Below are 18,717 nucleotides of genomic sequence, written 5' to 3' on the forward strand. Positions count from 1 at the left end.
TGAGATATCAAATATGAATGTACTTTGAAGAGTCCAAACCACAGTTATTGCTGTGTGGCTGCTAGTTTTGGTGGTCAGTATTAATAAAACAACCCCTTATGTCATGGAAGAGAGAAAGATGCCTCACAAACCACACTCTAGTTTATTTGTGGGGCACTCCAGTCATCCTGTGAGGCCTCTGGTGCTTAAAATAGGATTGCTGACAACTGGAGTGGGTCTGAGTTCATTACCACTACAGCTGAGCCGTTGCAGCTGTATGTCAGCGGACCTGGGTTTAGCTGACTCATCCTGGTTGTCAGAAGAGCCGGGATGCTGAGGCTTGCTGGGGAGAGCAATCCTGATAGTTCTGCAGTATTGTTTTTCTGACTCACGTAGATTGAAAGGATTGTAGGATTAGGCAGCGAAAAATGGAGACTTTTTCCTGAAGAGCTTGAGCAGGAGTTTGAAGGGTATTGAAAAAAGGACAGAGGAAACTGGGGGTGGGGTCTTAGCCCTGTGCTTTATGGGAAACAGCACATGGCAGCGAGGCTGTTTTGGGGTTGGGTCGTTTCCCTGAGCCAGTCACGGGATTGCACTGTGGACTCTGAACAGTTTGGTTGCTTTTTGAAGCGGCCTTGCGATGAGCAGATGAAAAGGAGGCTCTGAGCATAGGATGTTCATGTGACTGCTGTTTTTAGTCCAAGGAGATGGCCAGACAAGAAGGAAAGATAGGGCAAGACATTCAAAATAAGCTCGGGAGAACATTATTTATTGGTAGATGAACACCTACATTCTAAATAGTGGTCTAAACTGAGAGAATTCCAGAGCTATAGGGAGGCTTAGTCATGTTCAGAAACTTGTAGCCCTAAGGTTTGTATTAAAAAGTATTCTTACTGCCCTGGCCGGGTGCCTCAGTTGGCTAGAACCTCATCCTGTACACCAAAAGGTTTTGGGTTCGATGCCTGGTCAGGACACATAGCTAGCTTGTGGGTTTGACAGGAGGCAACCAACTGATGTTTCTGTCTCTCTCTAAAAAATCAATTTAAAAAATTTCCTCGGGTGAGGTTTAAAAAATAATAATAAAATAAAAAACAAAAACTGGTCTTTCTAAAACTCATATCCTGTTATTAAAGTTACAATAAAATGCATTTTGTATTTAATTATAACATAAAGACTTTTGAAATCTTCAATAAAGTTTTCTTTTGGGGAAATGATGTTATGCTTCCTGTCAAAATAAGTGACCCATATTGCATTTCTTAATTTTTTTCTCTGCCTAAGATTAGCACGTGGCCTAATCTTACCCCTATGAATAATGACTTTTAGTTGCATAACTAGGATGAAACTTTAGTTTCGATATAGAACAAGAGTTAGGTATTTTATTCTATTAGGTATTTTTCTAGAAAAAATAGCCAAACTGATTTGGTAACATCTCTTTTGTGTAGTTTAGTCAGAAAACTCTCAATTCTTTGAACAGCAATCTATTATTCAAGTTTGTTATACATGCTTTAAAAAAAACCTAAAGGAAAGCCGTTTTGTATTGTCTCTCCGAAGTGCTTATGGAACACAGCTTCCCATTGTGAGCTGTGTGGTAACTAAGCCTTTCCAGCCACAGCATAGACTGGCCTGCAGATCGTTGGGTTTAGCCTACACAGTGATTTGAACATTTGAATTAGTTCCCAACATTTTAAAATCTTGAAGTTTCACATAAAAATCTAGCTACTCTTGACAAATGGGGAAGTCTGACAGCACATTTGCAAATTACAACTACTTGCTGGAGCTGAGAAGTGCCTGCTTTCTTTAAAAGGAGTGATTTTTTAAAAAATTAAAAGAAATTTTTTAAAGGGAGTGATTTATCCAGTGTCACTGACTTCCTACATTGCCTGGTGGCTTGACACGGTTATGCTACCTGCGAGGCCCTGCAGACATTGGCTTTGTGTAACCCCTGCTGTAAGGGCGTGGCACGCTGAAGAGCTGGGGGGTGGTGCATCTTCCCAGAGTCCACTTTATAAGCAAGTCTCTCCAGGAAGGAGAATTGGTTTTAAAATCAGTGTCAGCTCATTTATGAGAAACTTCACCATTTCTAGTGACATCCGTATGTTTGTCCTCTGAATGTTGAGGCTTTTCCTGCCCAGAGTATAGCCTGCAATAGCCTATTTGACCACACACACACACACACACACACACACACACACACCCCGATTATGTAAAACTTGTGTTGCGGTGTATATTGAATTAGGACAGAATTCTAATTTTATCCATTCTCAAAACTAATTATTAAGGAAACGAAGGTTATGAAAAAGCTGTTCTCTCATTTATGTTTTACCCCTTTCTACAAAATATTTGAGTCAGCTTATAAAGTATGGTATTTAAAAAGTAGAGAAACATGGGGGTGGAAAATATGTTAAAGGACCAGAAAATATACTCAAAGAGTAAGTCCAAAAGGAAAAAAGCATGGTTATCAGGCCCTGAGACTAAGCCCCGGTGATGGAGAATGCATTGCCTTGTGTGAGAGTGGACTTGTAGTTCAGAGATACCAAAGTGCGAACGGAACGTCTGGGTGCAAACAGGACCACACGTTTCCCTTTTGCGTGGTGTGCAGAGAGCTGAAGCTGGCCTATGCGGACATCGCTCTGCCTGCAGCAGTGTGAGCTCTGAGAAGCTGCTTTCTAGTGTCAGCTGGGGGTATGGGTTTTATGAATAGGGTTAATTATTCCTGTCTCCTGAGACCTCTTCCTGTATTTTTACCTAAGCTGTAATGCCAAGAATAGGGTAGTGGAATGGGTCGTGTGTGAGGTAATGAGGTGAGGGTGGGAGGAGGAGGGCAGGCACGAAGCTCTCAGCAAGAAGGTGTGAGGCCTGCACAGTTCTTTGGAGCAGCAGTAACCTAGAGCTGGTACAGAAGACTGCGTTTTCTGTAATCGGATTCACTGAAGCCAGAACAGTATGGGTACTGCACAGGAATCGTTTTCATTTGTGAAGCAAAGCGATCGAGGATCAAACTCAGTTATTGTAAAGTGATTGGAATGACAGGTCCTGAAGCTGCCTTAACTACTTTATTAGGGATAAGACTAAACAAAGAGACGGCTCTGTGTAGAAAAAGATGCATCCTACTTTTTTTTTGTTGGTGATATTAGAATTCTTGTTATTACAGTGTCTGGAAATTGAGTTTTTAATTGAAAATTAATAATGGGCACTCATGAAGGCATTTTTGGGCTTTTTTAAAATTTATATTTTAACCCCCTCCTCCCCCCATGTGATGTAGGTGGAGCAAGGCCTGTTTACAGAATTGCAAACAGGTCCAAGTTTTCAGGAAAAAATGGAGACTTTATGGCTTCTGGCTAACTAGTGAAGGGAGCAGGGTCATAAAAGGCAAAAAGTTAGGTGGGGGTGAATTTTGTAGCAATAATAAGGAATGTGTAAACTGTTTCTGAGCAGTGCCAGTTTTAGAGTTGACATTCAAAGTGTTTTGAAAGTATAATCGGCAGATTTTACTACCTTTCAAATGGGAGTACTCCTAGATATGAGCCAAGCCACATAAGACATTTTCTTACGCCTTTCCTTGCATTAACGGTTGACAGTCTAGCATCGGCGGGAAATGAAGAATTCTGTTGATGCTAAGGAAATGAAAATTCAGCTGTTTTGTTTCCTGTCCTAATCCGTGAGAGGGAAGGAGAGGCATGTTCCTTAAGGACACACCGTTTTCTCTGCTTCTACACCTAGCCACCTCCTGGAACACATGTGACTGGTCCTTTTTTAAGCAGTGCTGAAACTCACCTTTCAGTATGGGAGGGTTTTTTTTTTTTTAAGCTTTTCTTTGATAATTCAGTTATGGATGGAAAGGAATATATTTTAAGGTTCAGATTCTGATGAAATACCTTATTTTTATCATTTGATAAAACAGTACAAACAATGGACAGGAAGTTGGCTTCCCAGTCAAGAGACATAACAAATAGAAAGAACTATGCCATGAAGATTCCTTTTTCTACTCTTTGAGAATTTACTTCCGTTTCTAGGCTTGCCTTTATTTACCCGGACTTGTTTAGAAAAGTCAGATAAATCTGAAGTAGGTAACTTCACTATTTGATATTACTGGTAATTCTGTGCTAACTTGATGAGTGTTAATCCATGTGAAATCATATTGCTGAAAGATCTGTGTTTTAATTTTAGGGGGTGATGAGAATTTAAAAGCCAGACATACAGATAAGTTTTAGAAAAATATTTCTAATGTTTCCATTCCCTTCCTTTAGATGAGCTCTTACAAAGCTAAGTGCTATCCTACAACAGGTGATAAATAGTCTGTCTTTTGCTAATATGGATCTGATCCAAAACCCAGAATCTCTCTCTAAAAGACTGCTTTTTTTAAAAGCCACAGATGGTTTTTGAAGGTTTCATGGTATATGTCTCCAGTGTTGAGTATAGTACCTACAAGTAGATTTCCCAAGAGTTCTATCGAAAGGCACTTAATGCAGATTACATTAAATAATAACTGGATTTTTGTTTGGGTTGTGTATGTTGTAAAATGCACAAATCAGTGGGTTTGTCTTTAGTCACCTTATTCTCATTTGGGGTTGATGGAAATGAAGTAAGGACCAAGTAAACAACTTTTTTTCAGGTGCAAATTCGACCATGGAACCTAAGTGACAGTGACTTTGTAATGGATGGTTCTCAGCCTTTGGACCCCAGAAAAACTATCTTTGTTGGGGGAGTTCCACGACCCCTTCGAGCTGGTGAGTGGAAATAGTAACACCGCAACAACAAAATCCAACAACAACAAAATTCCCAATGCATTTAGTCTTCAATATTTTCTAGGTTTCCGGTCAATTATACACAGTCTCCAAAAAAAGAATGCTCCCCTGTCAGTTTCGCTGAGCTGATGCTTTCAAAATTGAATGTTTCCTCCCAAAATGTTCTATTTCCTGATGGTGCAAGAGTGAATTTCATTAAAATGTTATTTTGAAAGGATGAATTCTATTTAGTGCTTTCCTATTCAACCACATAGTTTAAAAATAGTAACAATACATTTGGCAGTGTGCGTTCTTATGCCAGTTAGCATTGTAATGTATGACAGAAAGAGCAGTTACCCATATGTCCCCAGCAGCCGTGTGCCCTCAGTGACAGTCAAACCACGGCTGGAAATTGTGCCACTGAGTGTCAGACTGAACTCTTTCCAAGTGAAACAGGTTCCTTTTTTTTTTCTTATACAGCTTGAAAAATGAATTATGTATGCAGGCATCTTTATGATGACTTTTCACAAAGCTCCCCTATTTTATTTTTTGTTATTTCCCGATGAGGAAATCATTGTTCCTGCTGGGATCGGGCCGTCATAATTGACTGGGGCAGTGGAAGGGATGCTGAGCTGATGACATCAATATATAAATCCAAATACAAGTCTCATCAGTTGTGGATCAGTGCTATTGCCAATGGAATATAACAACATTACTTGCGGGAACTAAGTTTTTTAAAGTGTTTAAAATAATTGAGTTTGTGTTTTTAAAGGAAGATGAAAAGATAGGTTACTGTTGCCACCGTAGCTGTGAAAGCACATTATCTCTGTGTGATTTGTAAGCCGGTAGACTTGAACCTACCGAAAACATAAAAGAGAAAGCAGAGATCACTAAAACCAAGTTGTGAGAACAATTATGAAATGTAAAACGTGCCTACAGCTATCTGGCTCTGTGACTTTGATGAGTTCTTAATTCCGAACATCCCTCAGCATTTTAAATATATTTATTTAAATCTCCATTTCAATCTAGTTCTAAGTGATAACTTTGGGCCTGCATAAAAATATCTGCATTATTCTATTTTGAAGGATTGTAAAACATCTTCTTTGTGACTGTGGAGTTTGCAATTTTGTGGTATTTCAGCAAGTCAAATACCTTTGGGTCTTACTTTCATTTTCCTGGAAACTATGTGAAAGAACGAAAGCAAAGCAGCAGAGCTGCCCCACCCCTTCCATGATCTGCTGCCAGAGAAGAAAGCCCAGGGAGGGCCACTCCGCCGAGCAGCACTAGGCGCGGGTAGATGCAGCCCTTTGTGTCTGAGCTGCGTCTGCTTTCGAACAGGACATGGAGGTGGGGGCCTTGTGGAATATTCCTGACTTTTTCCAACTAGTGTTAGATTTAGGAGTGGAGTGAGAGAAAAATCCCTTCTGCTGTCTTTTAACCGTGTAAATGGACATTCATTGCTAGTATTCTAGCTGTTCTTTTTTGCACCTAACTGTGAGCACAAATTTGTTTTAATATTCTAGTCCCTCTCTTTTTTTCCTAGATGGCAATCTGAAAAAAAAAAAAATTCTGAAAGAAAAAGCCCCACAGTTATAAAAATAACAGAACCGGCTTTAGCTTCTAATGTCTATTTTTAAGTCACTGACACAATAGCTTATAAATTAAATTTCCTTTTTTATTATTCACCCTTTACTCTCTCTGTTTTAATGATTTGAAGGGATAGGCCAGGGCTTCTATATGGTTTTCCCTTTATAAATCCATTTTCACACTTTTCTAAGATCACACTGACACCACAGGGCAGGAACTCCAAGGTGCTAGATTATATTCTTTCTTTAACATCCTGTGTCTGCAAGATGTTGCAAGTTCTAGGATTAGGCAAGAATTATATTTAATTTTCTCATCAGAAGTGGGATTTTGTGTTTCCCACCTAGATGCTATCCTCTTTGTAAGTCTCTTAAGGTATTTTTTTTTTAAGCTAAGCTAAAATTTTTGTCTTTCAGTTTTGTTTTTGCAGTTTTATGTGGCTAGTAAGCCACGGTCACTTTGTCTGATGGAAGTGTCCGTCCATGCCAGCACCTCCCATAACTGTAGCTTAAGTTATGGTTTCTAGATGGCTAAGTCATCTTTGTTGGCATCTTAGAATGTTCCAATCTATCCAAGACTTCCAGATTGGATGCCATGCAATCTGAACGAAAAGCATTGCAGCTTTTGCCCATGTGCAGAGAATTGGGCTTCCTTGGAACACACTGAGCTTCATGGGCTGGTGTGTGCCTTGAATAGAAGGCTGTGTTTGAAGGAATTCATTTGACTTCCCTAGACCATCTTCAACTGGACAGTGTTCTTGTTCAAGTGCAGTTCACTTGAACAATAACATTTATTGAGCATCCACTGTGTTAGCGACGCTGAGCAAGCGCAGGTCATGCCAAACCGAGTGAACATCTCGCTGTCCCGTTCGACAGGTCATCATCATCTGCAGAGCCGCCGATTTCAGGACAGAAGGCGAGAAATGCGTTCATAGAATGCTAAGTAACTCAATGAAGTGGATGCTAAATTATGCTCTTTAACATAATGTTTCTCAAATTTGGTTTTTAAATATTTTGGGCCATTTTTTATTATTTCCAGAGGGCATTGTGGTTATGGAATTTTGAACAGTCTCATACCTGTTTCAGGTACTATATACAGGGTGATCCTGGACCAGAGATGGGTGACAGTACTCAGCAGGTGAAATTTTAGGTGTCCAGACTGATTTTCACCTCATCCTGGGCCAAAAATAGTCCTTTAACATGGAACAGAGACTGAAATGTTATCACTCAAGAATTATTCCTTTGGATCTTGTGAGGCTATTTATCTTTGATATTTCCCCTAAGACAAGATCATTGTCACTAATAAATTACTATAAATATAGTCCTTACTCCACCAGGCAGAAACACACAAACGCTTCTAAAGAAACAAGGCAACCTGTTTTAAGCAGTATTAGCCTGAGTTTAGCTTGCTCTTTCTGGTCATTTAACAAGCCTTCCTTTTTATAAATTCAAGTTGGGAGGAGAGGGGGAGTGAAAAAAATCACAGGCCCAGATAAATGAAAATGGGAAAATATCAGTGGAAAAATCTAGATGAGTTTACCCAAGGCTAAATAGATTGCCTGTTGGTTTCTTTAGGTCAAATAATACACGTTCCTACTGTCTCCTCTCCCTCCCTCAGTCTGCTGCAAGCCAAGGACAGCTTGCCTGAAGTCTCCTTGTGTTTCTCATCTCCTGTTCCCCTTCCACACCCCACCTCTTCTCACCCCCAGGCCAGGGAAGGCGATAGGCAGACTCACCATGCCACCATGTGGCTAAAATGCAGATTCTTCTTCAGAGTGAGCACAGGGAAAGGGGTAGGTAGTCTGTCTGGTTCTCTACCTGGAAGAACACAGCGTATTTTCACTCTTTGTTCCCGTAATGTAAGCAGCGGGTCTTCCTGAGTCTCCCTCAGTACAGAAATGGCCCTGTTTTGCATATCCCTAGGGCCTTAGGGCCTCTCTAGAATGTATCTCTTTGCTCTGAGAGGAAATCAGTGCCAGGCTTGGGGATTATGAGGCTACCAGGAAAGAGTAGGGAATGAGGCATCTGGCCCCTGTACGCGCTCCCCCACTTTATAAATATGAATATTCTCTGACTCCACCTTCTTGGCTTAATGTCTAATTTGAATATCGCCTTGGTGATCAAGCTTTGGGACCCAGCCCCTTCCAACTTCGATCAGGCTTGAAAAGCCCTCCGTGTCCTCTGATGAGAGGCATGTGAGCTGTTCTTCGCCTTCGTGACTTCCTCGTGACAGTTCACCGGTCCAGGTCCTGCTAAGAGCTCGATCTTCAGAGATTCCATCTGAGTCCTTGGAGCCGACCTACCATTTGCTTATCCTTAGGCCTTTCCTAACTATGGCCTTGATCATTCTCTCCTGTCTAATATTCTGTGATGAATCCTAAAATTTCCTTCTCTGCCTTTCCCCCCCTCTGACTGTTGTGAGCATGAATTTCCTGTAGAGGGAAGAAAAAAAAACTGAGGTAGATACTCAGTGATATGTGGCATACATCTAGAGGACCAACAGCCTGAATTTTTTCCAAGAGCACTTATTTCAGACATTCTGTGCAGGCATTCTGATAGTTCACTTGTAGCAGGAGTCACATTCTGATTTGTGACTCAGGAAAGAAGAGTAACGGTAGCTTTTGTTGTTGTTGTTCTACAAAGTGGTGGCAGGCAGAAACCATCTTATGTCATGTTTCTCAGTAGTAGGAGCTATTTCTTTTACTGAGTCCCAGGTTCAGTACGAGTTGTCCCAGATAAACTCCACATTTGGCATACAGACTTGATGGACTGCGTTGCCCTGAGGGTTAAGGATTTTCTAATGTTAGTATGCGTTTGTGTTCTCTCTCCCCCGCAGCCGATGTCAAACTTTGCCCTATCATGGGCAGGTTGAGTAACGTTAGCATAAAGCCAAAGTAAGACTGGGAAGAATTGGTGCTTATGGAGCAGAAACCAAGCCAAGCCAAGATTTATGAGTAGAGGCCAAAACCACCCCGGGACCAAACTGAACATTCGAGCCCCACTCCGTGCTCAGCGGTGTGTTCAGAGCGCTCATGGATGTTTAATCCTCGTGATAACCCTGTGAAGTTGTAAGTGGTAGAATTCACTGTAGAGATAAGGAAGCAGGGTTCAGAGGGAGTGATCGGCCAAGACCACTATGAGCAAAAAAGCCAAGACTCAAACTCGTATCTCCAGACAACAAGTTTGGGGCTCTTTGCACAGAAGTGAGCTTCTTTATCAAGCTGAGGTCTGAGATGTTGTCTCTGTAACAATAGTAACAGTTACCTTGGTACCAGCTCAATTTAATCAAGTTAAACACTCTGTCTCTCTGGCTTTGTTGGTTGTTCATATCATTTATTTGAAAATGTTTTTAATTTCCCAACATCTGATGCAGAGTGAAAGCTTGTGAGCACATTTCCCCATTTAAGATGCGTGAACTGCCTTGTGAACCAACTTGGCAATTGTAAACCTAGAAAGTCCACCTTCAAGTTGGATCTTCCTTTCATTCCAAAGTCCAGACCCCCCTCTCCTCCTCCCCCTGAGGTGCCTTCTGCCTCTTTCCCGCCTGCTTCGTTCTTATGTCCAGAGAGAAGAAATGTGGCTTCTAGATTCACAATTTAAAATCTGGAAAGATGAATGTGTTGATATTCCCCCTTGGGAAGCCTCAGTCCTGCTCCTCCTGGTTCTCATAGTATCTGAGACTTAAACATTGCCTGATGCCTGGCTTTCAGATCCAGCTAAGTGATAGGAACAGGACCTGGGGTCAGACGAGGGAGTCATCATGATTTCCTCTCTGGTGAATTAAAACCCCTTTCAGAACTCTGTGAAGAATCAGGAGCAAATCCAAGGAACTGTAATTGGGGTTCAGATTGAACTTCAGAGGCATAGTGACCACTGAAGGACATCAGGGGGATGCGCTCTGCTACATACAGCTGCAGTATTCTCGTTTCCCTCTCTGGTGATGGCACAGTGAAGGTCATCACAAGAGCCAGTGTGTGAGCTAGCCCCATAGTGGTGTTGCTATCATAATGAAACAGGTATTTATGACGTGACTTGAGTGTCTTGGGAACACAGAGCTTATCCAAAGTGCAGCATGCCCTTGGCTAGAGCTACCAGGCCTGCTAATTTCCTACCCCTGTGCTGACCAGGCAGACCCTGTGAACACTGTCTCGCTAGGAAAGAAAACATAAAAAGTAGTTTGGAGACTCCTGGCTTCTTCATGGACTCTGTCTGTGCCTGCTGTCACCTCCGTCTGTCTGAATCCCAGCCTCCAGCTGTATTGCCTCGCCTTCCTCGGGTTAAATGTAAAGAATGTGGTTCTGGGAGCCACACTGTCCGTGGCCTCTACAGAGGATGGCTGAGAATGAGGAGTCACTGTCACAGGCTTAGTAGGTGGTTTGCCCACACTCTCCAAGCAAGTTACACCTTCGATCAAAGGCCCACATTTCATGAGCAGGGTTGAGATCACACGACATCGATAGACGCATGCGGGTTTTAGTTGACTTCTGCCACATCCTTTCTGCCTTTCTTCTACTTTTCTCTCCTCCTCCCAAGTACTGGAGTCAGTAGCCCTCTTCCTGGTTCAGCTTGCCCCCATCAGAGGAAGGGAATTTATACGGGACTTCCCTCCGTGGACTGATGATCCTCACTGTAAAGAAGCCTGTAAAACCCGGCTCTAAAAGTAGTTGTACATTCCGACATCTGTAGGTGAACTGGTACTTTCTTTATAAAAAAATTATTTCAGGTTGAAAACTTAATAGGCCTTGAGGAAGGCTTGCTCTGCGTTTCTGTTAGTCATCTACTTAGTGGGTGAATTCAATTACATTCTCCCCCTAAAGCTGTATTTACCAAGTGGTTACTTTTCTCAGTCATGTCACTTTAAGTACTAGCAGCGTTACTTAAATGCCATATCTCTGTGGTGTTTGAGCGTAGCCCACAGGAAGTGTGCTATTAGTGAAGACTCGCTAATTGAGTAAAGCACCAAACACAAACAACAGTTCTTTGACCATCATTTACCTTTCTTCAGGGGTCTTCACCGTGTTAGATGTTTTGTCATTAAAAGAGAGATTCGGGTAGAAAGAGAGATGGAAAATCTTCATAATCTTTCCCCCAAAAGTTCTTCCTTTAGTCACGTTGGTTGCTTCTAGCTTCTCAACAAATTGTTCTTCCCTTAAGTGAGGCTTCACTGGCTCAAACGTCTGCAGACTTTTTGGTGGCCAAGAAAATGACTGTGTATAATCAGCTTATACGTGGAAATGATTTATTCATAATTTTCATACAAGCATAGTGAGTGAGGGTTTCTGTTTCTTATCAAAAGTACCTAACTGCCAGCAACATAAGTCATGACCTAATCTTTGGCACGTGAAGATGATTTTCCAGCAGCTACATCTGCGAAGCAGTGGAAAGTGTCTGCTCGTGGAAGGAGCCTTCTCTGGCATCCGGGAGCCCCCCGATTCCTTTGGAGACCACTATGCTATAGAAGCAGCTGTGGCTAAGTAACTCCCGTGTCAGCTGGAGCTGCAGGCATACAGCCAGTGTACCTTCTTTCTAAATCAGACACTTTCTCGAGTGCTTCCGAAGGTGGAAGACAAGTGCCATTCGGTCCTTGCCAGCATTCTTCTCCTGGTCATCCACCAGCCTGAGGGGGTGTTTACTATCTTATTCCATTCCAGAGGAAGCCAGGTCTTTGGAAAAATTGTGCTTAATTTCCAGACCCCGAGGTTACTTATTTTTATTAAGCCCATTTGACCTTTAGGGAAATTCATGAATGACTACAAGGAATGAATTCTGCCTTCAGTTTCTTTGAGTCTGTAACTGAATAACATTAGTTAGGTAAGGAGGCCCTCAAGCCATCAGAGGTTGTTGGAGTGAAGTGTAAGGACTCACTGAACTCTGACATTCAGAGTGTGTGCACCATCATGATGGCATTGTTTGAGGGTGATTTCTGGGTCCTGCCTCAAGACTGTAGTCAAGGTCTACTTAAGTGCTATCAGCAGTGTTCCCTTGGCTGGTGTGACTCAGTCATTCTGATCATAATGGGATCATTGGGATGGCTTTCTGCCCTCAGCACATATTCTTGGACTTAGTGATTGCCAGCTTCTTTCCTCACCTTCTGAAAATTACCTGTTGGTTGTAGGTCACTCTTCCTATTAAAAAAGGGCACTTAGAAAAATCATCAATATTAGGCACTCTAGAATGGGAAGAAATTTTGAAGTTAAGAAAAAAGACAGGCCCATTTGGTGTGTCTCAGTGGTTGAGCGTCAACCTATGGACCAGGAGGTCATGGTTCGATTCCCGGTTAGGCCATATTCCCAGGTTTCAGTCAGGCTCGATCCCCAGGGTGGGGCATGCAGAGGCAGCCAATCAATGATTGTCTCTCATCACTGATGTTTCTATGTCTCTCTTCCTCTCCCTTCCTCTCCGAAATCAATAAAAATATATTAAAAGAGAAAGAAAAAAGACAGCCTTTCTGTTATGGCGACATAGCTTTTCTTACCTGCCTCAGCAGCTTCATAGTACAGGAACCCGGTAGTACTTGGCTTTCCTTCTGCTTGTAAAATCCTGGTAGGGTTCTTATACCTTTCGGCCCCTGTATCTGCTGCAGATTTCTTCCTCTGCCCCACCAGGCTGTGCTGGCCAGGTCATCATCTTTCCTCACTGTCTTTTCCTTTCCAAACACCGTATGTCGGTGTTTGTAGGAAGTGGGTTCGTGAGTCATTCCCCAGGGTTAGGGCTAAGTATTTTGGACTTAAACTATGTGAGTTGCCTGAAAGGAATGGTCGTACCTGGAGGAGGTGCCATCCAGTATCAAGTAAACAATTACCTTCAGGCAATTTGAATCCAGGTAAGTAACTGCTACATTTCTCTCAATGGTACCTTTTTGGTGAGATCATTTTAGAATGTCACACCTTTGGAATGGATCACTTTCCAAGTGTTTTCTGTATATATATCTTAAATATACAAATACAAAGATATCTATAGGAGAACTGTGACAAGGACTGCAAACTAAACCTCTGGATTTTTAGTAGGTGCAGGGTGGGTATGTTTTTACTGCCTTAGTAGCAGCTTAGTGTTTCCTGGCACATTGTAAGTGCTCAATAAATGTTCATTGCTGCTGTTATCATTGCTAGTATTACTAAGAATTTCCTGTGAGAGGTTAGTCTGCAGGCTTCTCAGTTGGGATAGAATATACTCTAAAAGTCATTTTTTTCAAGTGTAGAGTTTTACTTTAAGGCTCTAAACATATTGCCTCTAACTAAAATTATGACTTCATTCTTTCTACAGTTTAATCTTAACCATAGCAGTGTAACTTTAGTAATTGCTTTCAGTCTAAAAGGTCAGTAAGTAGGGCTGTCTCTTAATAACTTTTATTAGGGCATCGTGAAATGCTTTGCCTACCTAGGGCCCACTCCAGTAGACTAAGCAGTTAGAACAAGAGGATTACTGATAGATCATTCCTTTAATCCTGTTGCTGAAGTTCTGATTATGTAAATTCATTTGTGTGTGTGTGTGTGTGTGTGTGTGTGTGTATAAATTCTTTATTTTATTTTTTTATTATCAAATAGCCTCTGAGGTTCTCCCCTACTTGAGGTTGTAAGACTGATGTGGACACTCTTCACAATACTTCACATGGGTTTTCCTTTTCTTAGTTACATTGCATGATTCTTAAATAGTTCTTCCTGCTCCTCGTCAGTTTCTTCCTTCTAAACATTTATACAGAATTGTGTTCATTTTCTTGCAGTTGAACTGGCAATGATCATGGACCGTTTGTATGGTGGTGTCTGCTATGCTGGCATTGATACGGACCCAGAGCTGAAGTACCCCAAAGGTGCTGGCCGCGTGGCGTTCTCCAATCAGCAGAGCTACATCGCAGCCATCAGCGCTCGCTTTGTGCAGCTCCAACACAATGACATTGACAAACGGGTAAGCAACTGCTCAGGGCGTACTTGCCACAGGAAAGAAATGAAGTTTGCTCTCTCGGGGCCTGGGAGGACAAGCACCTTGTGCTGCTAAGCGAGCATCTCTCCCTTGCCTGGGGTCAGTCCACAAGCCCATCGAGGCTGCCTGAAACAGAGGCACCCTTGGTATTGAAGGTGTAAATGAAACCTCCGCCTCGCTCTCTCCAGGGCGATGTCACACTTATGAAAATAACTCTGCAGGATTTAGCTACCAAGCCAGTGCTGTGCAAAAGATGATGCCAACAATGCATTCACGAAGGGTGAGAGCTGGTGACCTGTTTGACCCAGGTGGTGCTCTTACAACAAGCAAACTTGGACTAACATTTAATGCTGATACATAACATGTTGATCTTGCCATTTCTCTTGAACCAAGTAGCTGCTGTCCCCTCCAGTGCCCCCTGCACCTCCCTGAGTTCTACAGCTCATACCATATTCACACAAGCATTACCTGCCTGGCCACCAGAGGCATTTGGATTTTCTCCTTCTGATCTAAACAGGGGACCCGTGGTAGATTTGAGGAGCTGGTATGCTCAGTTGTTTTGTGGACAGGCATAGCTTTAACTCCCTTAACCCCCAGCTCTGTCATTCTTTGGAAGCTTGGGGGAATGGAAGGTGGTAGGTGTTACTCTGGGACCCGTGTTAATACAGTAAAAGAGCAGGTAGGAGAAGAGCATCAAGAAGAGCATGTTCTGATGCAATTGTACGGTGCTTGTTAATGCTCCCAGCAAAGGATGTTCTTGTGGGACACACTGAGCAGGCAAATAAAGTAGTCAACATGTTCTGTTCTGAAATTTCACCTGTCCTCAATTTTGGCTAATTTTGGGTAGCAGACTTAAGTTTCTTAGAGGGTGAAAATTTCAATTGGTGAGGGATTTTTAAATATTCACCAAGATTATATTTTCAGTCTTGTAAAAGCCAGTGCTTTTAAAAAAAAATCAATTTGCTACATCACTGAGCTCCTTAAAAGTAAGTAGTGGTGGTGTGTTTTTTAATTAAGATGAATAAAATGACTCTATTTCAGATTTTTGAAACACCCGATCCCACAGAGTCCAATACTTTTTTAAAAATATATTTTATTGATTTTTTTACAGAGAGGAAGGGAGAAGGATAGAGAGTTAGAAACATCGATGAGCGAGAAACATCGATAAGCTGCCTCCTGCACACCCCCTCCTGGGGATGTGCCCGCAACCAAGGTACATGCCCTTGACTGGAATAGAACCTGGGACCTTTCAGTCCGCAGGCCGATGCTCTATCCACTGAGCCAAACCGGTCAGGGCGAGTCCAATACTTTTAACATTTTGCTGCACCAGCCGCTGGTGACCCCAAGCAAGTTCCTTAATGCCAGGAGCCCCAGGTCCTCCTCTGTAGCGCCTCCTGGGGCGGGTCTGAGGTCTCACTGGGATCTGAGGATTGAACAGCCAGAGCTGTTGGGCAGTTAGGTAGATGCGTGACCGGCACTTGCTGGTTTACATATCCATCTTGCTACAAATGCACGTGATACTGATGTCATTAACATCCCGTGGCTTGAATGCTGTTGGTTGCTCTGCTGAAGCTTCAGTGGAAAAGGTCCACGGGTTGGTGACGAGAGCACTAGGCCAGAGTCACATCGCTGGGTCCAGACTGTGTTGTCCCAGGGGCTGTGTGACTTTGGCAGGTCACTCAGGCCCTGAGCGTCAGCGTGTAACGAGGGCAGTAGTAGCAGCCTTTTGTATCTTCCAAGAGTGTTGAGGGTCCCAGCAGAGGTACTACCTGTCACACACTATCCGGATGTATAGGGAACCGTTGTTGTGGGCACAGAATGCCGTCTGCATCCTCATGGAGTCAAAAGGGGGCCTGTCCGTTCCTTCCTTCAGTGCCTGGGGTGAGTCATCCAAGTGGGAGACTTGGAAATCCTTGAAAGTGGGGGTCCCCCTACCCCACTTCCTGCTCCTGCTCAGCCCTGAGCACTGTGGAGGCCGCTTTCTTTGCTTTGAGAGAGAAACGCTGCTTCCACCTCGAGTTGGGCTCCTGCTTCACTGTTCTGTGAGCCTTACCCTTCCTCCCCCCAGTCTGTTATGCTGTCCTCTTGTTGATTTCTTTTGGCTTTGAACACAGCCAACACTGCCTTATTTTATTGTCTCTGGCATTTTGAGCCTCTGCTAACTGTACCCTTCATAGATGCTTTTTCAAGTTCATTTCTAGTTTTTTGTTTTGTTTTTTTAAATATATATATATTTTTTATTGATTTTAGAGAGGAAGAGAGAGGTAGAAATATCAACAATGAGAGAGAATCATTAATTGGCTGCCTCCTGAATGATTAGGGATCAAGCCTGCAACTCGGGCATGTGCCCTGACTGGGAATCGAACCGTGACCTCCTGGTTCATAGGTCGACACTCAATCACTGAGCCATGCCGGCCAGGCTCAAGTTCATTCCTAGTTTTATTGTTATTTACCTTTCTCCTAAAGCTTGCGTTTGAGCTTGACAGAGAGCTCCCATTATACACAGGGTGGGCAAAATAGGTTTACAGTTGTCATGCAAATAAATAGCACAATAATTAATAAACAATACTACAAGAATAGACTCTGTTTGCTGTACTCACAACTGTAAACCCCACGTTGTCCACCCTGTGCAAGCACATTAGTATTCCTCAGATGGCGGCCTTTTCCTTTCTTGGGGGCTCTCTTCGGGATTGTCTGCAGAGAATTCCTTCTTTCCTGCATAACCCACCAGGTTTTTGGCAATGGTCTCATCACTAAGGTTTTGGAACTTGCTGTCCTCAAAGGCGGGGGCAGATGTTCACCTGTGTCCACAATCCCTTTTTCATGCTGTTGCAAATTCCAAGAGGCTGCAGTCTATTTTCTCCTTCCTTCGGATGAAATCCTAGAGTTGCCTTTTTAACCAGGACTGTGGCTCTTTTAAATAACATCAATTTTTATTACCTTTCTGGTCAGAGGGGCCTCCTTTGCTGTCTGCATCGTTATAAATGCAGAATCAGTGGCGTCAGTGAATATTTTTAGCTGCCGATGGAATGATAAGGGCCACTTGCTTCCTGCTTGCAGCCCTCACCCCTCACTCTTTGCCTCTCATGGAGAGTTGGAGTGGCAGCCCACAGGGCAGTGTGCCCGAGACCCTGAGAGCTCGGGGGCGGTGCGAGGTGGGTGCTGTCAGCTTGCACCTTCCTGGGTAAACCGGGGGAGGGACATGAAGAAAAATTTGGTATGTTCCCTTTACCTCTTTCGTATCAACCTAGTTTTTTCAAGAAGACATATTTTTGGAGAGTTTGTATGGTTATGCATTTATTATTATTATTACTGTAATTGCTGCTCTTTAGCTCAGCCTTTTTAAAATAGATTTCAGAGAGAAAGGAAGAGGGAGAAATAGAAACATCAATGATGAGAGAGTATCTTTGAACAACTGCCTCCTGCACACCTCCCACCAAGGATTGAGCCCACAACCCAGGCATGTGCCCTGACCGGGAATCGAATGGTGACCTCCTGGTTTATAGGTCGACACCCAAACACTGAGCCATGCCGGCTGAGCTGGCTAAGCTTTTAGATAGAGTGGTTTATGGGGAAAATACAGTCTTTATAGGTTTGATTTCTTCTCATTGTCTTAGAGACTTTGGGGCTTGCTTGTGAGTAGGAAATATGTCGATATGCAACATGTATAGGAGCCGTTGACCCTGAAGCTTTAGTGCTTTCATCTCTGCTGTCATTTCTCTCCATTATGTCATCTTTAAGGAGGAGGTGGTGCTTTTCTTTTTATATGTTGTCTTGGTAACAGCTCTATGGAAATATATAATTCATATACCATACAAATCACCAATGTAAAGTGTATGGTTTAACACATAGTTCCACAACCATCACCACAGGCGGTTTTAGGACATAGGAAGAGGTATTTTCATGTTCAGCCTTCAAGTCTGCAATAAGAGGATCAATTAGACAGTAACCCCTATGGGAGAGGGCACAGCGTTTGTCCTGTATAATTTCACTAAGCTCGTTACAGGGAGGGGGACCCTACTTATTTAAACAGTACTCTTCCAAGTTCCTGGTACACGGTTGCCCAGGCTATTAGGGCAAACTTCTGAATCCTGCAATAGCTGTGATTAGGGTCCCCGAGAATGCGTGACTTGTTAGAGTGGGCTGACCAATGTGCACATCAGCGGACTCTTTGCCATGGGGTGCCTGGAAATGGAAGCACTGGCAGGTGGAGGGGCTGGTGCTGATGGTCCCTTACAAAGCTGCCATGATCTGGACTCTGCCACCTGTGCCCGGAGGCCTTGGGTGGCACTCAGGAAAAGTGCGGAAGAAGTTAGGGTGACAAATGGGAGGAGAGCAAGGACTGGAAACAACCATGGGAGTCTCTCGAGGCTGGTGGAGTGAGACACTCTCCCCGATTCCTGTGCATGAAAACCAGAATGACCTTGTGAAGTCATCTGTGCATCATGTCTTCCCTCCTTTACACCTTTGGATTATGTTCTACTGCCCTTAGGACAAAGTTCAGAGTTCTCACC

The 18,717-nt window shown here is 43.0% G+C and overlaps 1 protein-coding gene across 1 annotated transcript in view; it reads left to right on the plus strand.

Moving 5' to 3' along the window:
• The window catches only part of CPEB3 (cytoplasmic polyadenylation element binding protein 3), a 139,838-nt gene that overhangs the window by 103,791 nt on the left and 17,330 nt on the right, over positions 1 to 18,717 (plus strand). The window contains exons 7-8 of the mRNA XM_006755095.2: positions 4,592 to 4,706; positions 14,007 to 14,188. Of these exons, the coding sequence (XP_006755158.1) occupies positions 4,592 to 4,706; positions 14,007 to 14,188 (297 nt within the window). The remainder of the gene's footprint in view (positions 1 to 4,591; positions 4,707 to 14,006; positions 14,189 to 18,717) is intronic.

Source organism: Myotis davidii, unplaced genomic scaffold (genome assembly GCF_000327345.1).
Source record: "Myotis davidii unplaced genomic scaffold, ASM32734v1 scaffold271, whole genome shotgun sequence".
Taxonomy (NCBI): domain Eukaryota; kingdom Metazoa; phylum Chordata; class Mammalia; order Chiroptera; family Vespertilionidae; genus Myotis; species Myotis davidii.